The 22,413-nt window shown below is 41.1% G+C and overlaps 1 protein-coding gene and 1 long non-coding RNA gene across 32 annotated transcripts in view; one reads left to right on the forward strand and one right to left on the reverse strand.

Moving 5' to 3' along the window:
- Positions 1-22,413, reverse strand: part of LOC100644118 (twitchin) — a 77,050-nt gene that overhangs the window by 17,630 nt on the left and 37,007 nt on the right. For all 31 annotated transcript variants that reach the window (XM_048414547.1, XM_048414558.1, XM_048414545.1 and 28 more), the window contains 33 exons: positions 22,111-22,247; positions 17,955-18,080; positions 17,405-17,549; positions 16,963-17,102; positions 16,720-16,864; positions 16,481-16,622; positions 15,990-16,114; positions 15,556-15,909; positions 15,031-15,237; positions 14,351-14,659; positions 13,284-13,874; positions 12,717-13,022; positions 12,095-12,397; positions 11,712-11,996; positions 11,216-11,527; positions 10,609-10,911; positions 10,238-10,519; positions 9,543-9,842; positions 9,025-9,327; positions 8,329-8,916; positions 7,864-8,166; positions 7,302-7,603; positions 6,374-6,959; positions 5,944-6,218; positions 5,514-5,820; positions 4,481-5,362; positions 3,960-4,259; positions 3,481-3,762; positions 3,048-3,347; positions 2,621-2,923; positions 1,828-2,286; positions 1,504-1,626; positions 534-1,421 (listed from right to left, as the gene is read on the reverse strand). In XM_048414547.1, the coding sequence (XP_048270504.1) occupies positions 534-1,421; positions 1,504-1,626; positions 1,828-2,286; positions 2,621-2,923; positions 3,048-3,347; positions 3,481-3,762; positions 3,960-4,259; positions 4,481-5,362; positions 5,514-5,820; positions 5,944-6,218; positions 6,374-6,959; positions 7,302-7,603; positions 7,864-8,166; positions 8,329-8,916; positions 9,025-9,327; positions 9,543-9,842; positions 10,238-10,519; positions 10,609-10,911; positions 11,216-11,527; positions 11,712-11,996; positions 12,095-12,397; positions 12,717-13,022; positions 13,284-13,874; positions 14,351-14,659; positions 15,031-15,237; positions 15,556-15,909; positions 15,990-16,114; positions 16,481-16,622; positions 16,720-16,864; positions 16,963-17,102; positions 17,405-17,549; positions 17,955-18,080; positions 22,111-22,247 (10,713 nt within the window). The remainder of the gene's footprint in view (positions 1-533; positions 1,422-1,503; positions 1,627-1,827; positions 2,287-2,620; positions 2,924-3,047; positions 3,348-3,480; positions 3,763-3,959; positions 4,260-4,480; positions 5,363-5,513; positions 5,821-5,943; positions 6,219-6,373; positions 6,960-7,301; positions 7,604-7,863; positions 8,167-8,328; positions 8,917-9,024; positions 9,328-9,542; positions 9,843-10,237; positions 10,520-10,608; positions 10,912-11,215; positions 11,528-11,711; positions 11,997-12,094; positions 12,398-12,716; positions 13,023-13,283; positions 13,875-14,350; positions 14,660-15,030; positions 15,238-15,555; positions 15,910-15,989; positions 16,115-16,480; positions 16,623-16,719; positions 16,865-16,962; positions 17,103-17,404; positions 17,550-17,954; positions 18,081-22,110; positions 22,248-22,413) is intronic.
- On the forward strand, positions 5,326-22,117 carry LOC105666612. The gene is made up of 3 exons (XR_001099419.2): positions 5,326-5,423; positions 16,422-18,954; positions 21,870-22,117. It is a non-coding gene; the product is annotated as an uncharacterized LOC105666612 (long non-coding RNA).

Here is a 22,413-nt window from a genome sequence, read left to right on the forward strand (position 1 = left end):
GATAAAACAATATCGCCGCTACGTACAACCGGCAACCGGAGTCGAATTCAAACTTTCCGGCATAAATAGACCAACAAGCTCTCTAGGACATTCATTATTCATTATCCAGTATCCTTATAGCGAGTAGCATTGAGCCTGCTATGATTACGACGTACTATACTAACTCTGTATTTTTATATTCAGAGTGATTTTTAAATATATCTGGCTATCACAAGTATTCACTAGCTTCGTCATTTAAAGCAAAACGTTTGATATTCACCACAGTTTCTCCTATTAAAAATTACGACGAGAATTCTACATTGGATATTTGAGATATTTTTTAATATCATACCCTTTATATACAAAATAATACAAGACTTATTATACTTGAATCTAATCAATTGATATATAAACGGTACGATAAAGACAATGGCGTACAAGTACTTATTGTAGCCACTATGAATGAATTTCTCATGCAGCGACCTAATATTCCTTTACTTCCATTCATGAGATTACGAACCTGTGTAAATTATCGAATGAAAGCTCACACTCACCGAATGGATTCTTCGCTTCGATGCCCTGCATAGCCGTGAGCGGTTCCGATTTGCCTTGCTTATTAACCGCGCGGACTCTGAACTTGTATTTATGACCTGGCGTAAGTCCTTCAACCTGCAACGAGGTCTGCGGTCCATCCGTCTCTCCTGCAGGTACCCAGCGGCCAGTCGCTTCGTCCATCTTTTCCACGACGTATTTGTCGATTGGTTGGCCACCGTCGTCTTCCGGTGGTTTCCACGATAATTTGCATCCTTCCGCGTGCACGTCAGATGCTCTGAGCGGTCCTTGAGGTGGACTCGGTTTGTCCAGAACCGTTACCTTGACAACTGCTTCGTCCATGCCATTTATATTCTCGGCGGTGATAGTGTATCTTCCAGATTCCGCTCTGGTAGCATTTCTGACGCTGAGAGTCGTATTGTAATCCACGTGCTTTACTTTTATACGCTCTGTCGGTCGCACCTCGCGTTTTCCCAACATCCATTTCGTGGTTGGAGGAGGTTCACCCGAAACCTTCACGTCGAAGCTGAAGTTTTGACCAGCTTTGATTCTGACCTCTACCAAATTCGTACGATCGATCTTCGGTGCTAGGTTTCGCGGCTTGGCAATGATCGTTGGCGTCGGATCCGAAGGTTCGCCAGGGCCAGCCTTGTTTACGGCTCGCACGCGGAACTCGTAAGGCTGGCCTTCTATTAAGTCAGGGACTGTGGCTGACGTTTCATCCGCTGGTACTTCTACGGCCTTCTCCCATTCGCCGTATTTGTCTTTCTTCTCGATTATATAGCCAGTAATAGGCGAGCCACCGTCGTTCGCTGGCGGTGTCCATGCGAGATCGACGTGGTCCTTGTCCCAATCGGTAACACGCAGATCGCCTGGTTTATCTGGTTCGTCTAAGAATTTACAATAATAAATGTAATTAAAAATGTCGACGACGAACGACCTCGTTAACGTTGCAAGCAGATAAATACTCACCGAATGGATTCTTAGCTATGATCGTTTGTTCCGCTTCCAGAGGTTTAGACTCTCCCTCGGCATTTACCGCGCTAACTCGGAACAGATATTCTTTGCCCGGTGTCAGTCCGCTTACCTCCAGATCTATTGAAACACAAGAAAGTTTATTCGTTTATCTGACATTACAACGATATTTCTGTATAATATGATTATAATATTAAAAATTGTACGTATAACATCGATCTATGAAATACAAGCTTCTTGGAAGCGACTTTTTAAAAGAATGCCTTTCAATTACATGGTTAAAATTATAAATATATAATCTGAAATAATTATGGGACTTACTAGGTTCGGTAGATCGGCCGCAAGGCACCCAGCATCCAGTCTCTGGGTCCATTTTGTCCACTTGATAGTACTCGATCGGGGTGCCACCATCGTCTTTCGGTCTCTTCCATTTCAACTTGCATCCCTCTTTGTGAACATCCGTTACTTGAAGCGGACCTTCTGGTGGCATTGGTTTGTCCGTGACTGTGACTTGTATGGTGACAGAATCCCTTCCAGAGGAATTGGTGGCTGTGACGCTGTAATCGCCGCTGTCGTCGCGCGACACAGGACGAATGCTGAATTTGGTGCTATAATCGGAATTGTCTATCTGCACTTTCCTATCGGAATGCAGAGGAATAGCTCCGTATCGCCACTCGATGTGTGGTGGAGGCTCGCCGATCACATTAGCATCGAATCTCAGTAACGAACCAGCCGACAGAGTAACATCACGCAGATTGCGCCGATCGATCTTGGGTGCCACTGTCGAAATGAAATTTATATGTAAGCCATCGCTCGATCAAGTGCCAAAAATCGATTTCACTGATGATTATTTATAGAGCATTGGGTGCGTTATCGTTAATGATGTCTATCCGGAAATTATGTATGATATTATATTTGCGACGAGGATACTGCTTCTTTTGTCTCAGGGATACAAGGCGATGGTAAGTTGGATCGTTGCCACGATCATTGAAAGATAGATTCTTCGAAACTCGATACACTTCGTTAAATCGATAACGAGGTAAGGTGAAAACGTAACCTTATTGAAAAATGTAAAGTAACGTTAGCGCATTGAAATTAATAACGAAATACTTACGATAGCGTGGTTTAGCGGTGAACGTCTTGCTGGTATCGCTAGGCTCTGACTGTCCGGCTTTGTTTACAGCTATCACGCGGAACAGATAATCGTTACCCTCGATGAGTCCATGAACGAGACCCTTCGTGGTCGGTACTTCGATTTCCAAAGCCTTTTCCCACATTGTACTGTATTTGTCTTTCTTTTCAATGATGTAGCCGGTAATGGGTGATCCACCATCGCTGATCGGTTCTTTCCATGTAAGCTCAACCTGGTTGGCGGTCCAATCGACTGGTTCCGGCGCACCAGGAGGACTTGGTACAGCTGAAAGAAGTTGTCACTGTTAAATTTCTTGCGGGGCTTCTAAGCTCGTTCGTTCGTTCGTCTGTATCGTTGCAGAATGGAATGATTAATTTACGGGCAATTAGAATCCAATAATTTCACTTACTGAATGGATCTTTCGCTACGATCGAGCTGAATGTTTCCAGTGGTTCCGATTCTCCTTCTTTGTTAAGCGCCTTCACTCTGAACTTGTATTCGTGTCCAGGTGTCAGTCCTTCCACCTTCATTTCCGGTCCTGTCGTCTTGCCGACTGGTAACCAAACACCAGTGTCTGGATCGAATTTCTCCACGAGGTATCCCTCGATGGGTTCTCCACCGTCGTCCTTTGGTTTTTTCCACTTGAGCGTGCATCCTTCTGCGTGAATATCGGACACTTCCAGTGGTCCTTCTGGTTTGGCAGGTTTAGCTGCGAAAGAACCATAGGCGTAAGTAAGTTGCGCAAGTTTATACAAATTTAGATAAATATATTTATTCGAGACGATATTTATCGAAATAACGCTCGACTCTAATTCGAAACAACGAAATAAATGAACACGTACAGACAACGGTGACTTCGACTTCCGCAGTGTCGGATCCATACTGATTGACAGCTGTGATCTTATAAATGCCGCTGTCTTTTCGTTCGGGTTTGTCGTTAAAGAACTTGGTATTGTATGGAACGTTCTGTATCCTGCGGAACGTTGTTTGTTGAATACTCTTGTTGTTGAGAACCCATGTAACATCTGGCGGTGGTTCACCGATGATTTTCACGTCGAAGTGGAATCCTTCGTTCTCGCGTACTGTGATGTCGCGTAAGTTCTTCCTGTCGATCTTAGGTGCAACTGTTGGAAAACAATCGATCAATCGGTACTTCAGTCGAGACGATCGATAATACAGTTTCTTAGGAGTCAAACTGATCTCAATTGTATTTTCTGTTTTTAACCGAGTATGTAATTAGCGTTCAACATTTTATACGGAATTGATCAGTGTAGCTTCTATACAACTCGATCGATTGCATAAAAATTAGAAAAATTCTTACGTCGTCGACTCTTGGCTGTAATCGGTTTGCTGGTTTCGGATGGTTCACCGGGACCAGCAATGTTAACAGCTTTCACGCGGAACTCGTACTCGACACCCTCGTCGAGATTATCGACGCGTCCTTTGCAATCAGGTCCGGTTTCGCAAGCCTTTATCCATCGTGGACTGTCTTTCTCGCGCTTCTCAATTATGTATCCAGTGATTGGAGATCCACCATCGGTTAAGGGTGGAGTCCATCTTAGGTCTATGTGATCCTTGTCCCAATCGGTTGCCTCTGGTCGACCAGGTGGCCCAGGTTCATCTATAAAACAAATGTGGTGATTGGTCTTCAGTGTTTTTTCTTTTTTCAATTTCGAAAATACAACGATGTGCTTTGAAACACTTCGGATTGTTTCGAAACTTAAATTTAAACCATCATTATCGAACGTCGGTAAAGAAAATCGACGTTAAAATAAAAAATACAACGAATTATAAGAAATATATAATTAATATCATAAATCAATAAATGTTTGAAATACTAACCGAAGGGATTCTTGGCTACGATTCCGTGTTCAGTTTCCAAAGGTTCCGATTCGCCTTCAGCATTCACAGCGCTAACTCGGAACTTGTATTCCTGACCAGGTACCAAATTTTCCACTACCATAGTAGGTTCCTTCGTGCGTCCCACTGGAATCCACCTTCCTGTTTCCGTGTCCATTTTCTCGACCACGTAATGATCCAGCGGCGTGCCACCATCATCCAGGGGTGGACTCCATTTCAGTGTGCATCCTTCTTTGTGCACGTCGGATACTTTAAGCGGGCCTTCTGGTTTGCTAGGTTTGTCCAAGACCAAAATCTCGATTGACGCTTCATCTTTTCCAGAGCTGTTCTCTGCTTTCAGCGTCAACGTGCCAGTGTGGGCTCTGCTAGCGGACGATACCAAGAATTTGGTTTTGTAATCTTCCAATTCGATGGTCACCACGCCAGCAGACTCCTGCTTGGCTTTGTTCAAGAACCATGTTTTCGTTGGAGGTGGTTCACCGGTAACTTTCACGTCTAATCGAATGTGAGTGCCAGCTTTGATCGTTAGATCTTTCAAGTTGGTACGATCGATCTTCGGCGCTGCGTAACGATCCTTGGCTACTAGACTGTCGCTTGGTTCACTGGGTTTGCTCTGACCACCTTTGTTCACCGCCTTCACACGGAACTGATACTTCTGTCCTTCAACGAGATCCTCGACTCTACCTTCTGTTTTGTTTCCAGGAACTTCAGCCGCCTTCTGCCATTTGCCGTATTGATCTTTCTTTTCGATGATGTACTTCTCGATCGGCGCACCGCCATCCTTCTTTGGCGCTTTCCACTTGAGGTCTACGTGGTGCTTCGACCAATCCTTTAGATCTGGCTTGCCTGGAGCGTCTGGCTCGGCTACGATAACGCAGTAAGATTATGAAAATTGTACTGAATGGCCAGAGATTTGAAAGAGAAGGTATTGTATATCATGGTAGTATTATATATAATTTAAACAGAAAAGTTTGAGAATCCCCGGTATACCGAAGTTGAAATAACATCTACTTACTGTAAGGGTTCTTGGCAGTGGTTGGAATCGCTGTCTCCAATGGTTCGGATTCACCTTCGGAATTGACAGCCTTCACGCGGAACATGTAGTCTTTGCCTTCGTTGAGGCCGCTGATGTCTGCTTCTGGAGTCTTGCTCGTGCCACAAGGTACCCACCTTCCGGTATCAACGTCCATCCTTTCAATGACATAATGATCGACTGGCTCGCCACCGTCGTCGTCGGGTTTGTCCCATTTCAATTTGCATCCCTCTGCGGTCACGTCTGATACCTCGAGCGGTCCCTTTGGTTTGCCAGGTTTGCTCAATACCTGGAAGGAAAAATAATTTATCGTTTGTTCTTTTCTTTTTACAAGTTCTCTCTCTCTCTCTCTCTCTCTATCTATCTATCTATGTACGCTACTCAAAACTATCAGAGTAGTATCTTAACGTACCTGGAGCTCGACATCGACTTGATCGGTGCCGCTGTCGTTCTTGGCAATAACAGTGTAAGTTCCAGCATCCGATCTTTGTAATTTGCTTATAATGAAAGTGGTGTGATAGTCTTCATTTTCGATCTTAAGACGGTCCATGCTCTTAAGCACAGCGTCCTTGAGCTTCCAAGTAATGACTGGTGGTGGTTCACCTTGTATATCTGCTTCGATTCGTAACATTTGTCCCGTTCGCATAATCTTCTTCTGTAGGTTTTTGCGATCGATACGTGGTGCCACTTTACGCGATGAAAAAGAAAAAGAACTTATCAGTATCAGACAATATATAGGAAATTTGATAGGAAAGAAGAGGCGTGTAATTCTTAAACAGATTCTACGAACTTCCTTGAATGAGTTTAGTTGTAAAACAGTATACTATGACCTATACACTTACAGAATCGCGGTTTAGCCACAACGCTCTTCGAGGTATCGCTGGGTTCACCGGGTCCGGCTCTATTGACAGCAACTACTCTGAACTCATACTCATGGCCTTCCTGGATGCCATCGGTGACCTTGGCAGTAGTGCGATCTCCAAGAACATTAGCAACGTCTATCCATTGCCGTCCTTCTTTATCTCTCATCTGCACGATATATTTCTCAATTGGAGCACCGCCATCGTCTTTCGGTGCTGTCCATTCAAGGTCAACAAAGTCCTTGTCCCAGTTTCTGATTTCTGGACGACCAGGTTTGCCAGGCTCGTCGAACGGATTTTTGGCTATGATAGACTTGTCCGCTTCCAAGTCGTCGGATTCACCTTCGCGATTTACCGCTTTCACACGGAATTTGTATGGCTTGCCTTCCTGGAGTCCGGTTACCGTAACTTCCGGTTCCACGGATTTCGCACAAGGAATCCATTGTCCGGTAAGAGGATCTAACTTCTCGATCTCATAGTATTCGACTGGCACACCGCCATCGTCGTCGGGTTTCTCCCATTTCAATTTGCAACCGTGTTTATTCACGTCGGAGATTTCGAGAGGACCCTGTAACGCAAAAAAAATGGTAATTCTTCACTGGCTAGAAGTCTTATAATTTTTAAAGAATATAATTTATTTGTAGCTTTTCGAAAGAGTGTGATTCTTTAAATTTAGAATTATGCCTTACTATCGAATTCGTGTAGGGTTACAGCTAACTCTAAACAAGGGATTTTCATTGAATGAATTCGAATATTACTTATTACGATTAATTATTGTGATTTCAATAATGTCAGATAGGTATTCGTAGATCTAATAATTTCTACGAAATTGTATTCCAAATTGTTACTTTATACCCTGCTATGCAAATAGGGGATGAAAATGTAGAAATGTTTTCAATAAAATACGTACTTTTGGTTTGCTTGGTTTACCGATGACGATTATTTCGACATCGGCACTGTCCTCGCCTACTTCGTTCTTTGCTTTAATTACGTATTTTCCGGTATGAGCCCTCTTAGTCTTCAGGATGAAGAATTTGCTATTGTAGTCAATGTTGTCGATACGGATCGTATCGTCTGACTTAAGTTCTTTCTCTTTAAAGTACCAAGTTACATTTGGTGGTGGCTCACCGATGATATTCACGTCCAAGGTTACGGTGAGACCAACTTTTACAGTTATCGGTTGCAAATTGGTACGATCGATGAATGGTTTCACTGTAATAGGACAAAACGAAATTTTTGCTATTGCTCGATTAACTTATCGATTAGCAATTCCTGTTCCGTGATGTTTTTTATTATGTTAATTATTATATATATAATTCTATAGATTCTAAGCGATCTTCAGCATTTTTGATATCAGCAAAAATAATGCGCAATGGTAACCATTGTATTTTCCTCAGATAAGTTTAGATTCAAGTGGAATTTTGCTATAAGCATAAAATATTTAATTCGAATAATATTAAGATTATACTCACGCCAACGAGCCTTGGCAGTGTGAGGATTGGTAGCCTCGCTAGGTTCACCAGGACCAGCCTTATTTACTGCTCGAACTCTGAACTGATATTGATTTCCTTCTTCTAGTCGGGTCACTGTTCCTGTACAAACTGGACCATCGACCTCTGCAGCCTTTACAAAGGCGGTACCAAATTTATCTTTCATTTCGATTATGTATCCTGTGATAGGTGCACCGCCGTCTCGAATTGGCGGCTCCCACTTCAGTTTTACCATATTCTCGGCCCAATCGATGATCTCTGGTAGACCAGGTGGAGCAGGTGGATCTGAAGGTTCAAGTTTAAGCGTTGTTACGACGCATCTTTTAGAAAGCTAATTACCTAATTTTAACAATTAAAAACACGATCGAAATCCGGAGAAGAAACAAATATGTTATCCAATCATCGTGAGAAATTAAAATCTAAAATTTTCCAAGTAATTCTTCATACCATAAGGATTTTTAGCGACGATGGGAACATCTGTCTGCAAAGGTTCGGATTCTCCTTCCTCGTTTACAGCCTTGACGCGGAACTCGTATCTCTTTCCAGGTTCCAAACCGGTAAGAGTGATCTCTGTTTTTTCAGGATCAACCATCCCAGCGGATACCCATCGACCTGTAGTTGTATCCATTTTCTCCACCAAGTAATTAGACAGTGGCAAACCACCGTCGTCTCTCGGTTTGTTCCACTTTAATTTGCATCCCTCCTTGTGAATATCTGTCACTTCCAACGGACCTTCTGGTTTTCCAGGCTTATCGAGAATCATAATTTCAACGTCAGCCTCGTCCTGTCCGGAATCGTTCACAGCCTTGATGGTGTATTTGCCACTGAGCTTGCGACTAGTATTGGTCAACTGAATCTTTGTCAGATAATCTTCGTTGTCGATTTTCACGTTGGCTCCGGTTTGCAGCTCTGCACCACCGAAGCTCCAGGTGACGGTTGGTGGTGGTTCACCTTCGATGTCGACTTCCAGTTTCACCGTTTGACCGGCTCTCACTTTGATCGTTTGCAATTTGTCACGGTTGATGTGTGGTTTCACTGAAAATCGAAAATTAAATAGTAATATCTCCGAATCTGTTGCATTGAGCAGATTGCAAATGCAAATATGCAAAATATATTAGCAATATGTTGCTGAAAGATACTCACAGAATCGCGCCTTTGCAACATGTGGCTTGGTTGAGTCGCTTGGTTCGGATGGTCCAGCTTTGTTAACGGCACGCACACGGAATTGATAAACAGAGCCCTTTTTAAGGCCTGTGACGCGCCCCTTTGGTTGCGGTGATTGAGTTACGGTAGCTTCTACCCAATTTGTCGATGGTTTCTCTTTCATTTCTATTATGTAACCCGTAATAGGTGCACCTCCCGTATCTTTTGGTGGTTCCCATTTCAAATCGACACGATCCACGTCCCAATCTTCCAACTCTGGTACACCAGGCTTACTAGATACGTCTAAAAATTGTTCGGATGATCAATTTTTTCCTCATTCGTTTAAAAATACCCTATGAATGTCTACTATGTCAGAATGTTGATGATACTTTGGTTGGTTTGTGTTAACAATGCACACATTTTATTAAAATATAAGAACATACTAATAACAAATTAATGATTAAAGATGATCAATCTACAGCATTGTGTGAAATGTGAAGTATAAAGTATCATCTTACCATAAGGATTCTTTGCAAGGGTCGTGCTATCAGTGACTAGTGGTTCGGATTCGCCTTCTTCGTTAACCGCTTTCACTCGGAATTCATATTCGTGACCTTCTTGAAGGCCTTTAACGTCCATTTCGGTATCTGAAGTGCGTCCAACCGGGACCCATCTTCCGGTGGATTTGTCTAGCTTCTCCACTACATACCCAGTAATAGGTTTACCACCGTCGTCTTCTGGTTTTCCCCATTTCAATTTGCAACCGCTCTTCGTGACATCGGACACTTTCAAAGGACCCTCTGGTTTTCCAGGAGACGCTATTAACATTTATAGTCATGTATATTACGTAGGTATTATCAGGTATTATCATATAAACAGATACTATCATTCCTTAAAGAGAAAGATTATTGCGTTGTAAGTAATATATTAGAGTTTCTGAATGGTGTATTGCTGAATTCTGGTAGCTGGTATTACTTAGCTTCCAGTAATTTACATTATTTTCTACTGATTAATAATTTCAGTTACTTAGTACTGGTGAGCACTGGTGAATTACTAAAACTAATAGCGTGTCCAAATCATTACAGATGAAATACAGTCATTAGTTTTGGATACTTCTTCGGTATATTTTCTGCCAGTTTTCAATAATTTTCTTCTATAAGGAATGCTCCATAAAATTGCATCGTTAAGGATCGGACATCAAAGTTAAACTTACAAAGTATAGTAATTTCGACCTCGGCTTCGTCTTCACCGTGTGCGTTTACAGCCTTGATCTTCCACACTCCAGTATTTTTACGTACGCTATCGGTGATACTAAGTTTTGTGTTGTAATCGACATTGACAATTTCGATATTTTCACCAGTTTTAACTTCTTGGTTTTTGTGGTACCAGGTGATTTCTGGAGGTGGTTCACCGCGAACGTCCACGTCGTATTTGACTGGTTTGCCAGCTCGTACGGTGATAGGCTTCAAGTTTGTACGATCGATTCTTGGTTTCACTATTACAAAAGAAAACGAAGATTCGATGTAAAGTCTGGAAGAATTACATATCATAAAGTATAGTATCAAATAGGAATGGAATACTTACGGGATTTGTGTTTGCATATCTGCATCTTCGAGGCGTCCGATGGCGGAGATGGTCCGGCTTTGTTTACAGCAATAATCCTGAATTGATATTCTCCTCGCTCCTTCAGATCGCCTACCTTGGCCTCCAATTGACTTCCAGGTACCTCCATCGCTTTTTCCCAGTCTGGTTTATAACGATCTTTCTTCTCGATGATGTACTTCTCGATCGGTGCACCACCATCGAAATCCGGAGCAGTCCATTTCAAACTTATGGACTCATTGTCATAGTCGGTTATCTCAGGTGTTCCAGGTTTATGTGGTTCGTCTAGAAATTATCAGTAGAAATTGGTGTGAAAGATTTGGCGATCCATTATACGTTCTGATCGTTCTACTGTTCTTTTACTGTCAGATCTCAAAGATATAGCAAAGAAAATATAAATATCACTGTGTTTTTCATTTTCATCGTTTTCATCATGTTTTGCCAACAAATTTATATTAAAATTTATTACTTTCGTTTCTCCTATATTTCCTCTCTTTCAAAATATAAGAATTTCAAAAATATAATCAAGACATATCGATATAGTACTTGTACTCTGCGTTTTGATATGAATCGCAGCTTTCATGCCTACCATATGGATTTCTGGCGATGATCGGACGTTCGCTCTCAAGTGGTTCGGAATCACCTTCGTCGTTGACAGCTGTAACACGGAATTTGTACTCGCCTCCTGGATTTAATCCAGTCACCTCGAATTCCGTATTCGGTGCATTGCCTGGAACTTTTCCCACTCTGACCCATTTGCCAGTTTTCGTGTCCAATTTTTCGATCTCGTATTCTTTGATCGGGACACCGCCATCGTCTTCTGGTTTTTCCCATTTCACCTTGGCCGAGGTTGCCGTAATGTCCGTCACTTCTAACGGACCCTTCGGTGCTTCTGGCTTGCCTGCGTAACAAAAGCAACTCTATTAATTTTCCTGTGGATACTCAGCTACACATCTACAGATTTTCTTCACGATCTCTTACGTTCTTGCGGAAGTAATCAAGGGCTGAATAAGATAATTAAATAAGAAGTTCTGTCGACTTTTATAATAAACTATAACTGTATTTTAAGAATGATCGGAACTCACCGAGAACCGTAAGTTCGACAGTTTCTTCGTCCGTTCCGTTAGCGTTCTCCACTTTGAGAGTATATTTTCCGGTATCTTTGCGCATCGCGTTTACGATCGTAAAGTCTGTGTGATAATCGACGTTATCGATCTTGATGCGTTCCGTGTTGGTTAGAGGGATGTTATCCCTCCAAATCCATTTAATTTCTGGTGGTGGCTCTCCGATGATGTCCACAGACCATTTGTGCGTACGTCCCGCCTTGATGATTACGGATTTGAAGTTGGTTCTGTCGATTCTTGGTTTAACTAAAATTCGATAATAAAATTTAATGATAAAATTAAGGTAAATTGACCGAAGCGCCGAATACTTATGAACAGCGTTTGTACATCGAAAGCGAACTTACGGTTCTTGTGTTTGCAGAGATGGTTGTCGGTAGGTTCGCTGGGTTCACTCGCGCCTGCTTTATTATGAGCACGAACTCGGAATTGGTAAATCATTTTCTCTTTCAGGCCTTCGACCTTCACTTCCGGAGTGGCGTCAGCGGTTTTCGTTACCTCGACCCAATCCACCGCAAATTTGTCTTTCATCTCAACGGTGTAGTGAGTGATTGGCCTGCCACCGTCGCTCTCAGGCTTCTGCCATTTCAAGGTTACGCTAACGTTGTCATAATCGAAGATTTCTGGTTTACCAGGTTTGCTGGGCTCATCTAACGGAAACCAAGAGTTAAAGTTAAAGAACTGCGAACATTAGAGATCTGAGGCTGTAAAATCATAACGTAAACGAGCTTCCAGGTGTAAACCACGTCCTTATAAAAAGAAAAACGGGGATTGATTCACATGTTGATCAGTCCATTTATGGAAAGCTTGAAGGCGATAAAACAAATACGACAAAAATATACGAAGATCGCAGGAGGAAAAGACGACAACGCATTTTCCATAAAACTGTGATTTACACTCGAGAAAGCTTTGATTATAAAAACTGCGAACATCGTTGACTCCTTGTAAGCTATAAATGATTCTATTTACCATATGGATTCTTGGCAAGAATAGCTTCGTCGACTTCCAGTGGCTCGGATTCACCTTCCTTGTTCACAGCTTTCACGCGGAATTTGTATTTCTTCTTCGGAGTCAAGCCGCCGAAGGTGAAGGAGTAATCGTTTGGTCCGACTTCTCCGGCAGGGATCCATCGTCCAGTGTCCATATCCATCTTTTCCAAAACGTAACCGGTAATATCCGTACCGCCATTGTCTTCCGGCTTTTGCCACTTCACTGTGACGTGATCGGATCGGACTTCTTCCACTTTCAGCGGACCAGTTGGTTTCGACGGTTTGTCTGCAGAAGAGAAAGAAACGATTTGCAGAAGGTTCTCACGATATCGAGTGGTTCGTCGACGAACACATAGGATGGAATAATTTACTATTTTACTTTGTAACTTGCTTAGAAGCATTTCCCAAAGAATCTTAACAATTTATGCGATAGCGAAAAGGATAAGCGAAAAGGATGAGCCATTGAATTTATATTCCGGTTCAGTAAGCAATACAGCCATAAATCGAAAGACATGACAGGGTAAAAAGGAAAGAAACAAAAACTTACCGAGTACAACAACGTCACCGACGCTCTCGCAGGTTCCAGAGCTGTTGGTAAGAACCAGCTTGTATTTGCCTGAATCTGGTCTAGTCGTTTTTCTAACAGTAAGCACCGTGTTCCTTTCGTATTTATCGATCGTGATTCTTTCCGCTGCATCTTGAACAACTTCTTTTTGCCCGAGGAACCAATGGACTTCTGGCTCGGGTTCACCGGCATACTTAATATCGTATTTGATAACTTGTCCTTTCTTTATGATAAGATTGGTCAAACCATCGCCAACGATGTACGGTTTGACAAATCGAGATTTAGCGATAATTGGTTTCGTTGCGTCTGAAGGTGCACCAGGTCCGGCCTTGTTCACGGCTCTGATTCTGAATTCGTATTGGGTGCCTTCTTTCAAACCGTCGATAGTAGCTGCTGTTACGTCTCCTTCGATTTCTTTGCCCTTCTCCCATTCTTTACCGAACTTCTCTTTGTACTCGATTATGTAGCCCGTGATCGGTGCTCCGCCATCGCTTTCTGGTTTCGACCACTTCAAGTCGGCGTGATCTTTGTCCCAGTCCACCACCTCCACGTCCGTCGGTTTACCTGGCTCGTCTGTTAACAAGAATTACCTTTCTCATAATTTTGTCAGGGTCATATCTTTTTGCTTATTTATACTTGAACAATTCTGATTGGAAAATATAGCCATTTCAAGAAATTCTAGTTTAGAAAATGTTTAAAAATTTTAACTTAACGCGTTCACCATGGCGCTGATTTCGAGTAACTGTGCGTTCGCAATACGAACGTATAATTAATTTTATACCAAACATAATTTTATTCCGTGATCAAATCTACGTTGAACGGATTAACCCGTAACTGGTTTGATGATCGTTTCGCCACGTAGACAGAAATATTTAGGAATTTCCAACAGGTGATATCGTGGGTTACACGTACATCAAGTTATACATTTATCGACAATACAACATTTTACGACGTATACTCTCAAAATTACCACAAAGACGATAATTCCTAGCGTTGCATAGATTCCGCTTGTCCAGTTACGGATTTAAAGTGAACTATTTCATACGTACCCCATGGATCTTTCGCGAGTACTGGTTTGGCGAACATCGCGGGTTCGCTGGAGCCAAGTTTGTTCACCGCTCTGATACGGAATTTGTACTCTTTTTTCGCTACAAGGTCTTTGACTTTGTAAACGCATTTCTCGCCAGGCATAACTTCGCCGACACTGTCCCATTGTGCCTTCTTGCTGAGGTCGAGACGTTCGATCACGTATTGCGTGATCGGTGATCCACCGTCGTCTTTCGATGGTTTGAAAGACACCACGCAAGAGTCTTGGAAGATCTCGGTAACGTCAACGTCCGTAGGCGGAGCTGGCACATCTAAACGAGGTTTGAACGATTAAGTTAGTTACAACGAATGGCATGGTTATTGTTCATGGAGAGAGGCAAGTGAAACGGTACACCGAAGTTGAAAGCGAAGATCTGCAAAGTTTTCAGGGAGAAAACGATAGAAGACACTGTAGGAAGTTGAAAAATTAGGTTTGTCTTTTTATACAAATTGGGCAATGAAGAAACAAATAAAAATCAATCTTGTCTAAAATTGAAAATTTGTGTACCATATTCCATTGTTTTAGTGTACAATGAAAAGTGTTTTAGTGGACAGTAAAATAACTTTACAAGAAACGAACAGAACACGTCTGAGCAATAGTACTGGTGTTGGGATGGAAATAATCGATCAAAAGTCGGTTTACCTTGCATGTTAATATTCACATCACGCACTTCCTCTCCTTGGCTGTTACCAATCTTTACTTGATAAATTCCAGATTGGTCGTGAGAAGGTTTCTTAATCTTGAACGTGATCTTGTCTTCACCTACAACTATTTCTACATCCTTCAACGGCAACGGTTTGCCATCTTTCATCAGTTTAGCTTCTACCTGGCTCTGTTTCGTTCCTTCGACTATGGACGAAAATAATAGTTTTAGAAGACGATCTCTTCGATGAATGAACATCGATATATTGACGTATTTACATGATAAGAATTAGCATTTCCTAATCATAGCGAATGAAGATCAAGTAGCTATAAATTATTGCTCACGATCTCGGTTACTTAATTACTTACGAGTCTAATAGTACGATATATCCAAGAATAACTTTTAAGAAGATCGTTAAATTGCTATAATTGCAGATTAAATCGCTATAATTGCTTGGAATGAAAGTATAGGCGTGTGTTCGAAAAGATCAAATCAACTCGTAACAAGAAAAGAACGAAACTTACTCTTGTAAGGAACAACGAACACAAGTGGTTGGCTGCAAGGACCTTCGACCTTATCAGGGATTTCAACGATCGGTTTGCTCTCGCCTTTCTTAACCGTCAGTTTACAGCTGCTCGTTAACTGTCCGCTCTCACATGTAATTTCACCATCATCGCTCATTTCTAGTCTATTGAAGATCAGCTGATGCTTGCCACCACCCAAGTTCTTGATCTCGATCCTCTCACTGGGTTCGATCTTTTGGCCATTAAACAAGAAGATAGCAGGTGCGGTCTGATCTTGAAGTTCCACATCCAGTACCAATTTTTCTCTTTCCACTGCCACCGTGTCCTTCAACTTCTTGTTGAATCGGTTCGCATCTGAGGAGTTTGGTTATTAAATTAACGCAACATCCGATCGATAGATCTTATACAATCTTTCCGGTGCTAGGTCAACTTACAGTTTATAACTATTTCGGCTTCAGTCTTGTCAGCGTTGCTCACGCACGAGTATTGACCGGCATCTGTGACTTTCACATCCTTGATGATGAGCTTCCTCTTTCTGCCCTCTTCCTTGATCTGTACCCTGTACGATATTAATAGTATCTGTATTAAAATTCTACGTTTATGAGAAGCAAAACGACAAAGACTATACGTGTATTTAATTTATGTTAATTCCACAGTTCGATCTTAATGTTGTTAATTAACTAAGGGATAAACGTCCTTGTACTTGCTCTGGGTAAAATTAGTTTTCAATTTTAGCACGTTGTATCTTTCTTGCGAAAAGATCGGAAATTACATAACGTCTACGTTCGCATATATTGTCAGTATAATTTTTTAATCAGTATTTACTGTCAGTATAATAATTGATACGCGGGATATTTGCTCTGCAGCTCAAAGGAATTCGATTTTGAAAGGATCGACGAGATCAAATCTCAAACGACGTCGTTACCTCTTGTCAGGTACAATCTCCTGGTCACCTCTGAACCATTTCACTTCGCCACCAGCGTCGTCCAACTCGCAGACAAGCGTCAACGTTTCCTTTTCTACGATCTGCTGGGACTTGAGCACCTTTACGAACTTATAAGGATACTCTGCATGGAAGAAGGGATATTTTAGAACTTGCAAACATCATCGATCGCCAGAGTTTACAAAATATCTAGGATAACGTTTTCCTAGATTAAAACATACCAACTATAGTTAGAACCGTTTCAGTCTTGTCGGTTTGTTTGTTAATCTTACAAATGTAGTCGCCGCTATCTTCAAGCGTAGCGCTCTTTATGGTTAATCGACAAACGCCATTCATGTCCTTCGACATACTGTACGTATCGCCCTCCTAGAGATATTAATTAATCGTTTTTTTTTTTTTTACGTATTTTGTATTTTCAATTGTACGATGTACGAGAAATGAAATTGTAATCTTAAAAGCTTCACCTCCAACTTCGTTTTTCCTTTGTACCACGAAACTTGGGCGAGGTTGGAGCTAACTGTACATTCCATGTAAACTTCATGCTTAGTGTAACCACTTGTTTTCTTAGCCAGTGGTTTCGTGAATGTGTAAGTTGGGTCTGGTTCTGTGTAACAATAAATCAGTAGCTCGATATATTCTAGCCAAGATGACATATTGTGACTTATAGTCCAAGTATAATCGAATCTATGGTAAATAGAATGTTAATAAAAAAAAGGAGAAAAGAAAGAACGAATAGAAAATATAGAAAGGACAAAGAGCAGGACAACGACTTAACAAATTTAAAAACAAATACAAATTAAAAAAAAAACCAAACTCTGTCCTCTCATTTGGTTTTGGAACAAGTATTGCTACGTATACTACTAGTCCTTGTACACAGTTCGCGAATATCCATCGAATCGTACTAACCTTCAACGTTGAGGAAAGCCGTGCTGGAGATACCTGAAATTTCAATTTTATACTTCCCGGTATCCTCGACCTTGGGATTCATAATAATCAGTTGGTAACAATCTTCCTCGTTCTTGAACTTGTATTTCGACGAAGGGAACAGTTCCTAAATAAGAGAAGCAAATTTCTTTATAAATTTCCGAACAAACCTTTCAATTAATATCTATTTTATTATTTGCCAATTAATTATTTAATAATAATTAGGTGCAAGAGGATCATAGCGGTGCAATATCATTTTTCATAAAACGCTATTATATTGTAAACAATTAGAAGGAACTGATTGTATCCTTTCGAGTCGTGGAAACGTATACCACGGCAGAGAATAAAGTTGCAACTTAATTCGCCAGCAAACTAAAACGACGACGTTCGTAAGAATCAAAGTACGCGTTGAAGTTCAAATTCTTCAAATTTTGATTCAAACCGCTATGATGTTGGAACACCCAATCGATGAACAAATATAACAGACTTATCACTGTCTTAATAAATAGTTAAAAAAGAACGAGAAACTTACGTCCTTTCGGAAGAACCATTTTGGTTTGCAGTTCGGTTTCGAGAAGTTCGCCTCGAAGACCACCTTCTTGTCTTTGCCTTCCTTGGCATATTGGTCCACCAGTGGTTTGAGGAAACTTTCCTGTTTCTGTGAATACGAAAATTCTGTTAGCGAAGGATTCTTCGTTAAGAAATTTCCATCAGATCTAAGAACACCGCCAAGAACGACAACGTTGCTGGGCATACAAGGAAGATGAAGAGTCAAAACGTTAAAAAAAAAGAAGGCGCCACAAACCAACGGATGTCTCGCTAGGCGAGGTAAAAATATGTACAAAATTGCCCCAAAAATAGAGAAAAATTCTCGTCGACGAGGACGAAGCGTTCGAAAGCCGCTGTAGCTGGAAAATTCTAGAAAAAAATAACGGAACAGCACAAAAATAAAATGTCGGCCGTAAAAAGGTTCGATAGAAGATTGTTGTCGAAGATAGTGAGAAGTGACGATGGATGAACGTATATGTAATACATATATATGAGAAAGAAGAATAAAAGTTGTCGAAACAGACCGTGTATAAATTTGATAGATTTGAGGAAGAAGGTGAGAATAGAAGAAACAGACGTAGGAGAAGAGAATGAGAGAGATATCGTAAAAGACAAAGAGAGAAAGACGAGTGGTCTAGTCGTTGAAGAAACGATAAATAAAGAGGAAAATAGTGAATCGCATTCTCATAAGAAAGAGCGAGAAAGAGCGAAAAATATAGAGATAGGGAGGAATAAAAGTGAAAGACATCGATATCACGCTGGTAGATCGTGAAACTGTGTTTCGAGTTTCAAGTTGTCGAGGAATACGATCCAACCTCCGTCTTGGTGAAATGGTGCAGGGTCGGCCAGTCGGGAATTAATTCGGCGAGAGAGGGTCTACGAGATCCACTACTCTATAAAACAACAAAAATCGTCTACGATCACAGTCTGATTTACTACACGGGTATCTTCTTCGTTGAGGCTGATGGCAGGCAAAGTAAAGCGTAAGAAAATCGTGTTTTTAATAGAAATCGAGCTTAGTGGTTTGCTTGTGTGGGTAGTCTTCTCTTTCCAAATAATTTCAGAAAAATAACCAATGAAAATATTAGTCGTATTAATTTCACTAGTTTAGGACCTAGCAAGGACCAACGTTAACGCAACGTTTCATTCGAAATCTTTTCTCGATTAATTTAATCTACGTTAACGAATTATGTCTTTCAACACCGACGTTGTGAAACATATTTTCTAGCCATTAATTCTTGTATCCTCGTTGTTGCTTCTTTCACCCAGGTCTTGTTACGATTTTACCAAGTTCTAAAGAAATCCACCTATTTAGAGAACTATGAAAGATAAACTTTCTTTATATTATGAAAATCTTGGTCGCGATTCTAATTTGTACCAAACCATCTTTTATACCGAAATATAGAGCGATACGTAAATTGTTTTACGTTTCTCGGTAAATTTATCTGGATTTCTTCAGAACTTGGTAAAATTGGAAGATCTTGGTGGCTGAAGCGACGATGACGAAGAAAGCAAATTTGACGCGTTAATCGATACCGACGTGTGGTCCTTAACTGGTCAACGGAAAATCGTTGAAGCCGAGCTCCTCTAGAAAAAAGAAGCGCAGGCCAAAGCAGGTGAACTCAATGGATCGCGAGAATTTCATCGTTGACACAGCAACCCTGAAGCAAAGAAACTGAAAAACGCGACGGAAAATCTCGCGATCGTCTCGGTCGTGAAACGGGACAATTTACATGTTCCTAGCTTCCTTCGTAGTTCACGTAAAAGTAACCTTTTACGGGTGTCACATAAAACTGCTTGTATTTGTTGAAGCTTTGCAGGGTGGAAGTGTAGGCGTTTAGTCTGTCCTTCGAAGCTTTTAACCCTTTGGGGACGTGGTATACGCAATGCCAAATTTTATCAACGCGCGTACAAAGGGTACCACGATTATAACTAAACTACGGATGTTTGCGCAAATTTATATCTTTACAAACGCAATCGGAGAGATGGATCCTACAGACATTCGTTTCACCCACCGAATATCACACAGAGCTACGACGATAACTTGCACAGAAGTAACTTGTCATAGAAACTGTGCGTTCATATTTTAGAAATTCTTCTTTCTTATTTACGTTCCGTGCAATTTCGCGTCTTTGAACTTCCTACAGGTGTATAAACATCCGCGGTCTAATTATAACGGTCGAGCAATGGAAGAAACATGGACGGAAGAGATCGTTGGAAAAGGCATCGCGAGCCCAAGGGATTAAAGTAGAATCGAGCGCCAGGAATGAAGAAAACGTTGCTAAAATCGTTTTCGCGAACCTTCTCTTTGATCACTGTCGCTAGTATCGGCCAGTCGGCGATTAGCTCCTGCAAACTTGGCCTGCGCTGAATGTCGAAGACGTCCTGCATGCCCGGCACACACACACGTTCACGTTAATCCCACTCTTGTACGATCCCGGATATCAAGTAGCGGACCACCCTGACGGTTACTTTCATCAAGCTACTCTTCCAGTCGAATCGTTTAAACAACGAAGCGTTGTAAATTTCACATAAATTTCTTAACCGATCTACGTGAATTCGCCAAAACGAATTCACCAAATTTCGATAAACGCTTCTTAAGTCGCATCAGGGTTTTCCGCGTTAAAACACTTAAAAGACATTTAACATTTAGAGATAATGCTTGCTGCTAGGTTACACACCGTTATTAATAATCGAGCTTCGAGATGCATACCGCGTTAATCATACCTACGAGTGCAATTTTACTCGACAAAGTGCATAATTTCTACTCATGCATTGTGAACGATGATTTTTTATTTGATCGATAAAGAATAAGACTAATTTTTGGTTAATCGACGGTTGGTTAATTAAAATCAATTACTACGTGAATGTGTACGATACGAATCAAATACGTGTATATCGAAATACGAGATTCAAGCGCAGCATTAGCTCTAAACTAGCGTGTGTACGCGTGAATATCACACGGTGCGTGTGCTCTTGTAAATTAGAACGCAACGGTTCTGTCGTCAAAGTGTCGTAAATACAGTTGAGTGTATCGTTTGTTCTTCAGTGTGAGACTTTCGACGCTGTGATAACGTGTAATGTGGATTAGTACGGGGTTTCTGTTTCCACAATTTCTTTCCTTTCTTTTCTTAATCCCTTGAGTCCTCGTTAAAACGATCAAACGGATCTACTTGATCTAAAAGCAAAATTATATCTATTTCTCTAACCATCTCAGTTGTTTATAATTTGTTTAAATTTCTACTCGCGTATGTACATACGAACTAAATACTCAAAGGATTAAGCCTACCTTTTTCTCAAAATATCGTCGACTTACTTAACGCGAAATATATTTCTTCCAACGGTTCCTAAAATTGTAGAAAACAGAATGGTATATTAATGCGTCCAAATTGCGTCTCGTCAAAGTCGGGAAGCTATCTACGAGGGGAATGATGCCTGAAAACCTTGAGCCAGCTCCAGTTAGTTTCACCCTTCTTGTCTAGAGAAATTCGAAGGACCTCCTCACCCTCCGCCAAGATCACTATATCCTCCCCGTCTTGATACCAGCTTCTTCCGTGCATCACGAAGTCGCCCAGCGACTACGAAGACAAACTTGTACAAAGAAGAAAGAGACAAACAAAGAACTTGCTACCACCGATGCTATAACATCGATAGCTTTCGAACGTTCTATCGATGTATATCTGATTTACGGAAATGTTAAGTTGTCGGTCTTTGTCTTTTCACCTACTTACCAAATAAATCGAGCTTGTCGTCGACTTACGCTATTACCACGTTATTCTCTAGTACATGTACGTTAATTCTATCAAATTCTCGACCGAAGTTGTGTCGTTGGTTTCGTATCTCACCTAGCGCTTGAAATTCATTTGTAATTAAACGATAAGCAATTTTTTCTTTCCAGATAGAACAACAGTATAGACGTAGTAGCATACCGAGCTGTTATTGAATGATCGCAAGTAATCGAGAAATGCAACAGACTTACAACGAATGGACATGCATACCAATAAGGACAAGCTCCCTCAAGACATACAAGAAAAAAAAAAAAGAAAAAAAAGAAGAAGATTCAAAGTTTCTGATTCGAAGTATTGAATCACGTGATAAGAACGATCTTCGATCGTAGACGAAAGTAATTGGCTACGCACCTTCTCCAACTTTTTCAAAGCCGGCAAAGGTTTCTCGACTTCCTTTAAGTCTACCTTTTCCTGTTCTTGCTCTTCTCTCGCCCATTTCTGGTACTTTCTCTTTTTCAGCATAGCACGGAAGTCCATACCACTGGCGTCTGCAATAAAACATCGAGGCTCGTCGATCGAAAGATTGAGAACGAAGACAGTAGGTTAAAGATTACGATTAAAAACGATTAAAATTAAAAATTAAGATTACGGAAACTAAGGAGAACATTGGAAATTAAGATCGAGAAGAATCGGAGTAAAAATTGGGAATAGAAG

Source organism: Bombus terrestris, chromosome 2 (genome assembly GCF_910591885.1).
Source record: "Bombus terrestris chromosome 2, iyBomTerr1.2, whole genome shotgun sequence".
Taxonomy (NCBI): domain Eukaryota; kingdom Metazoa; phylum Arthropoda; class Insecta; order Hymenoptera; family Apidae; genus Bombus; species Bombus terrestris.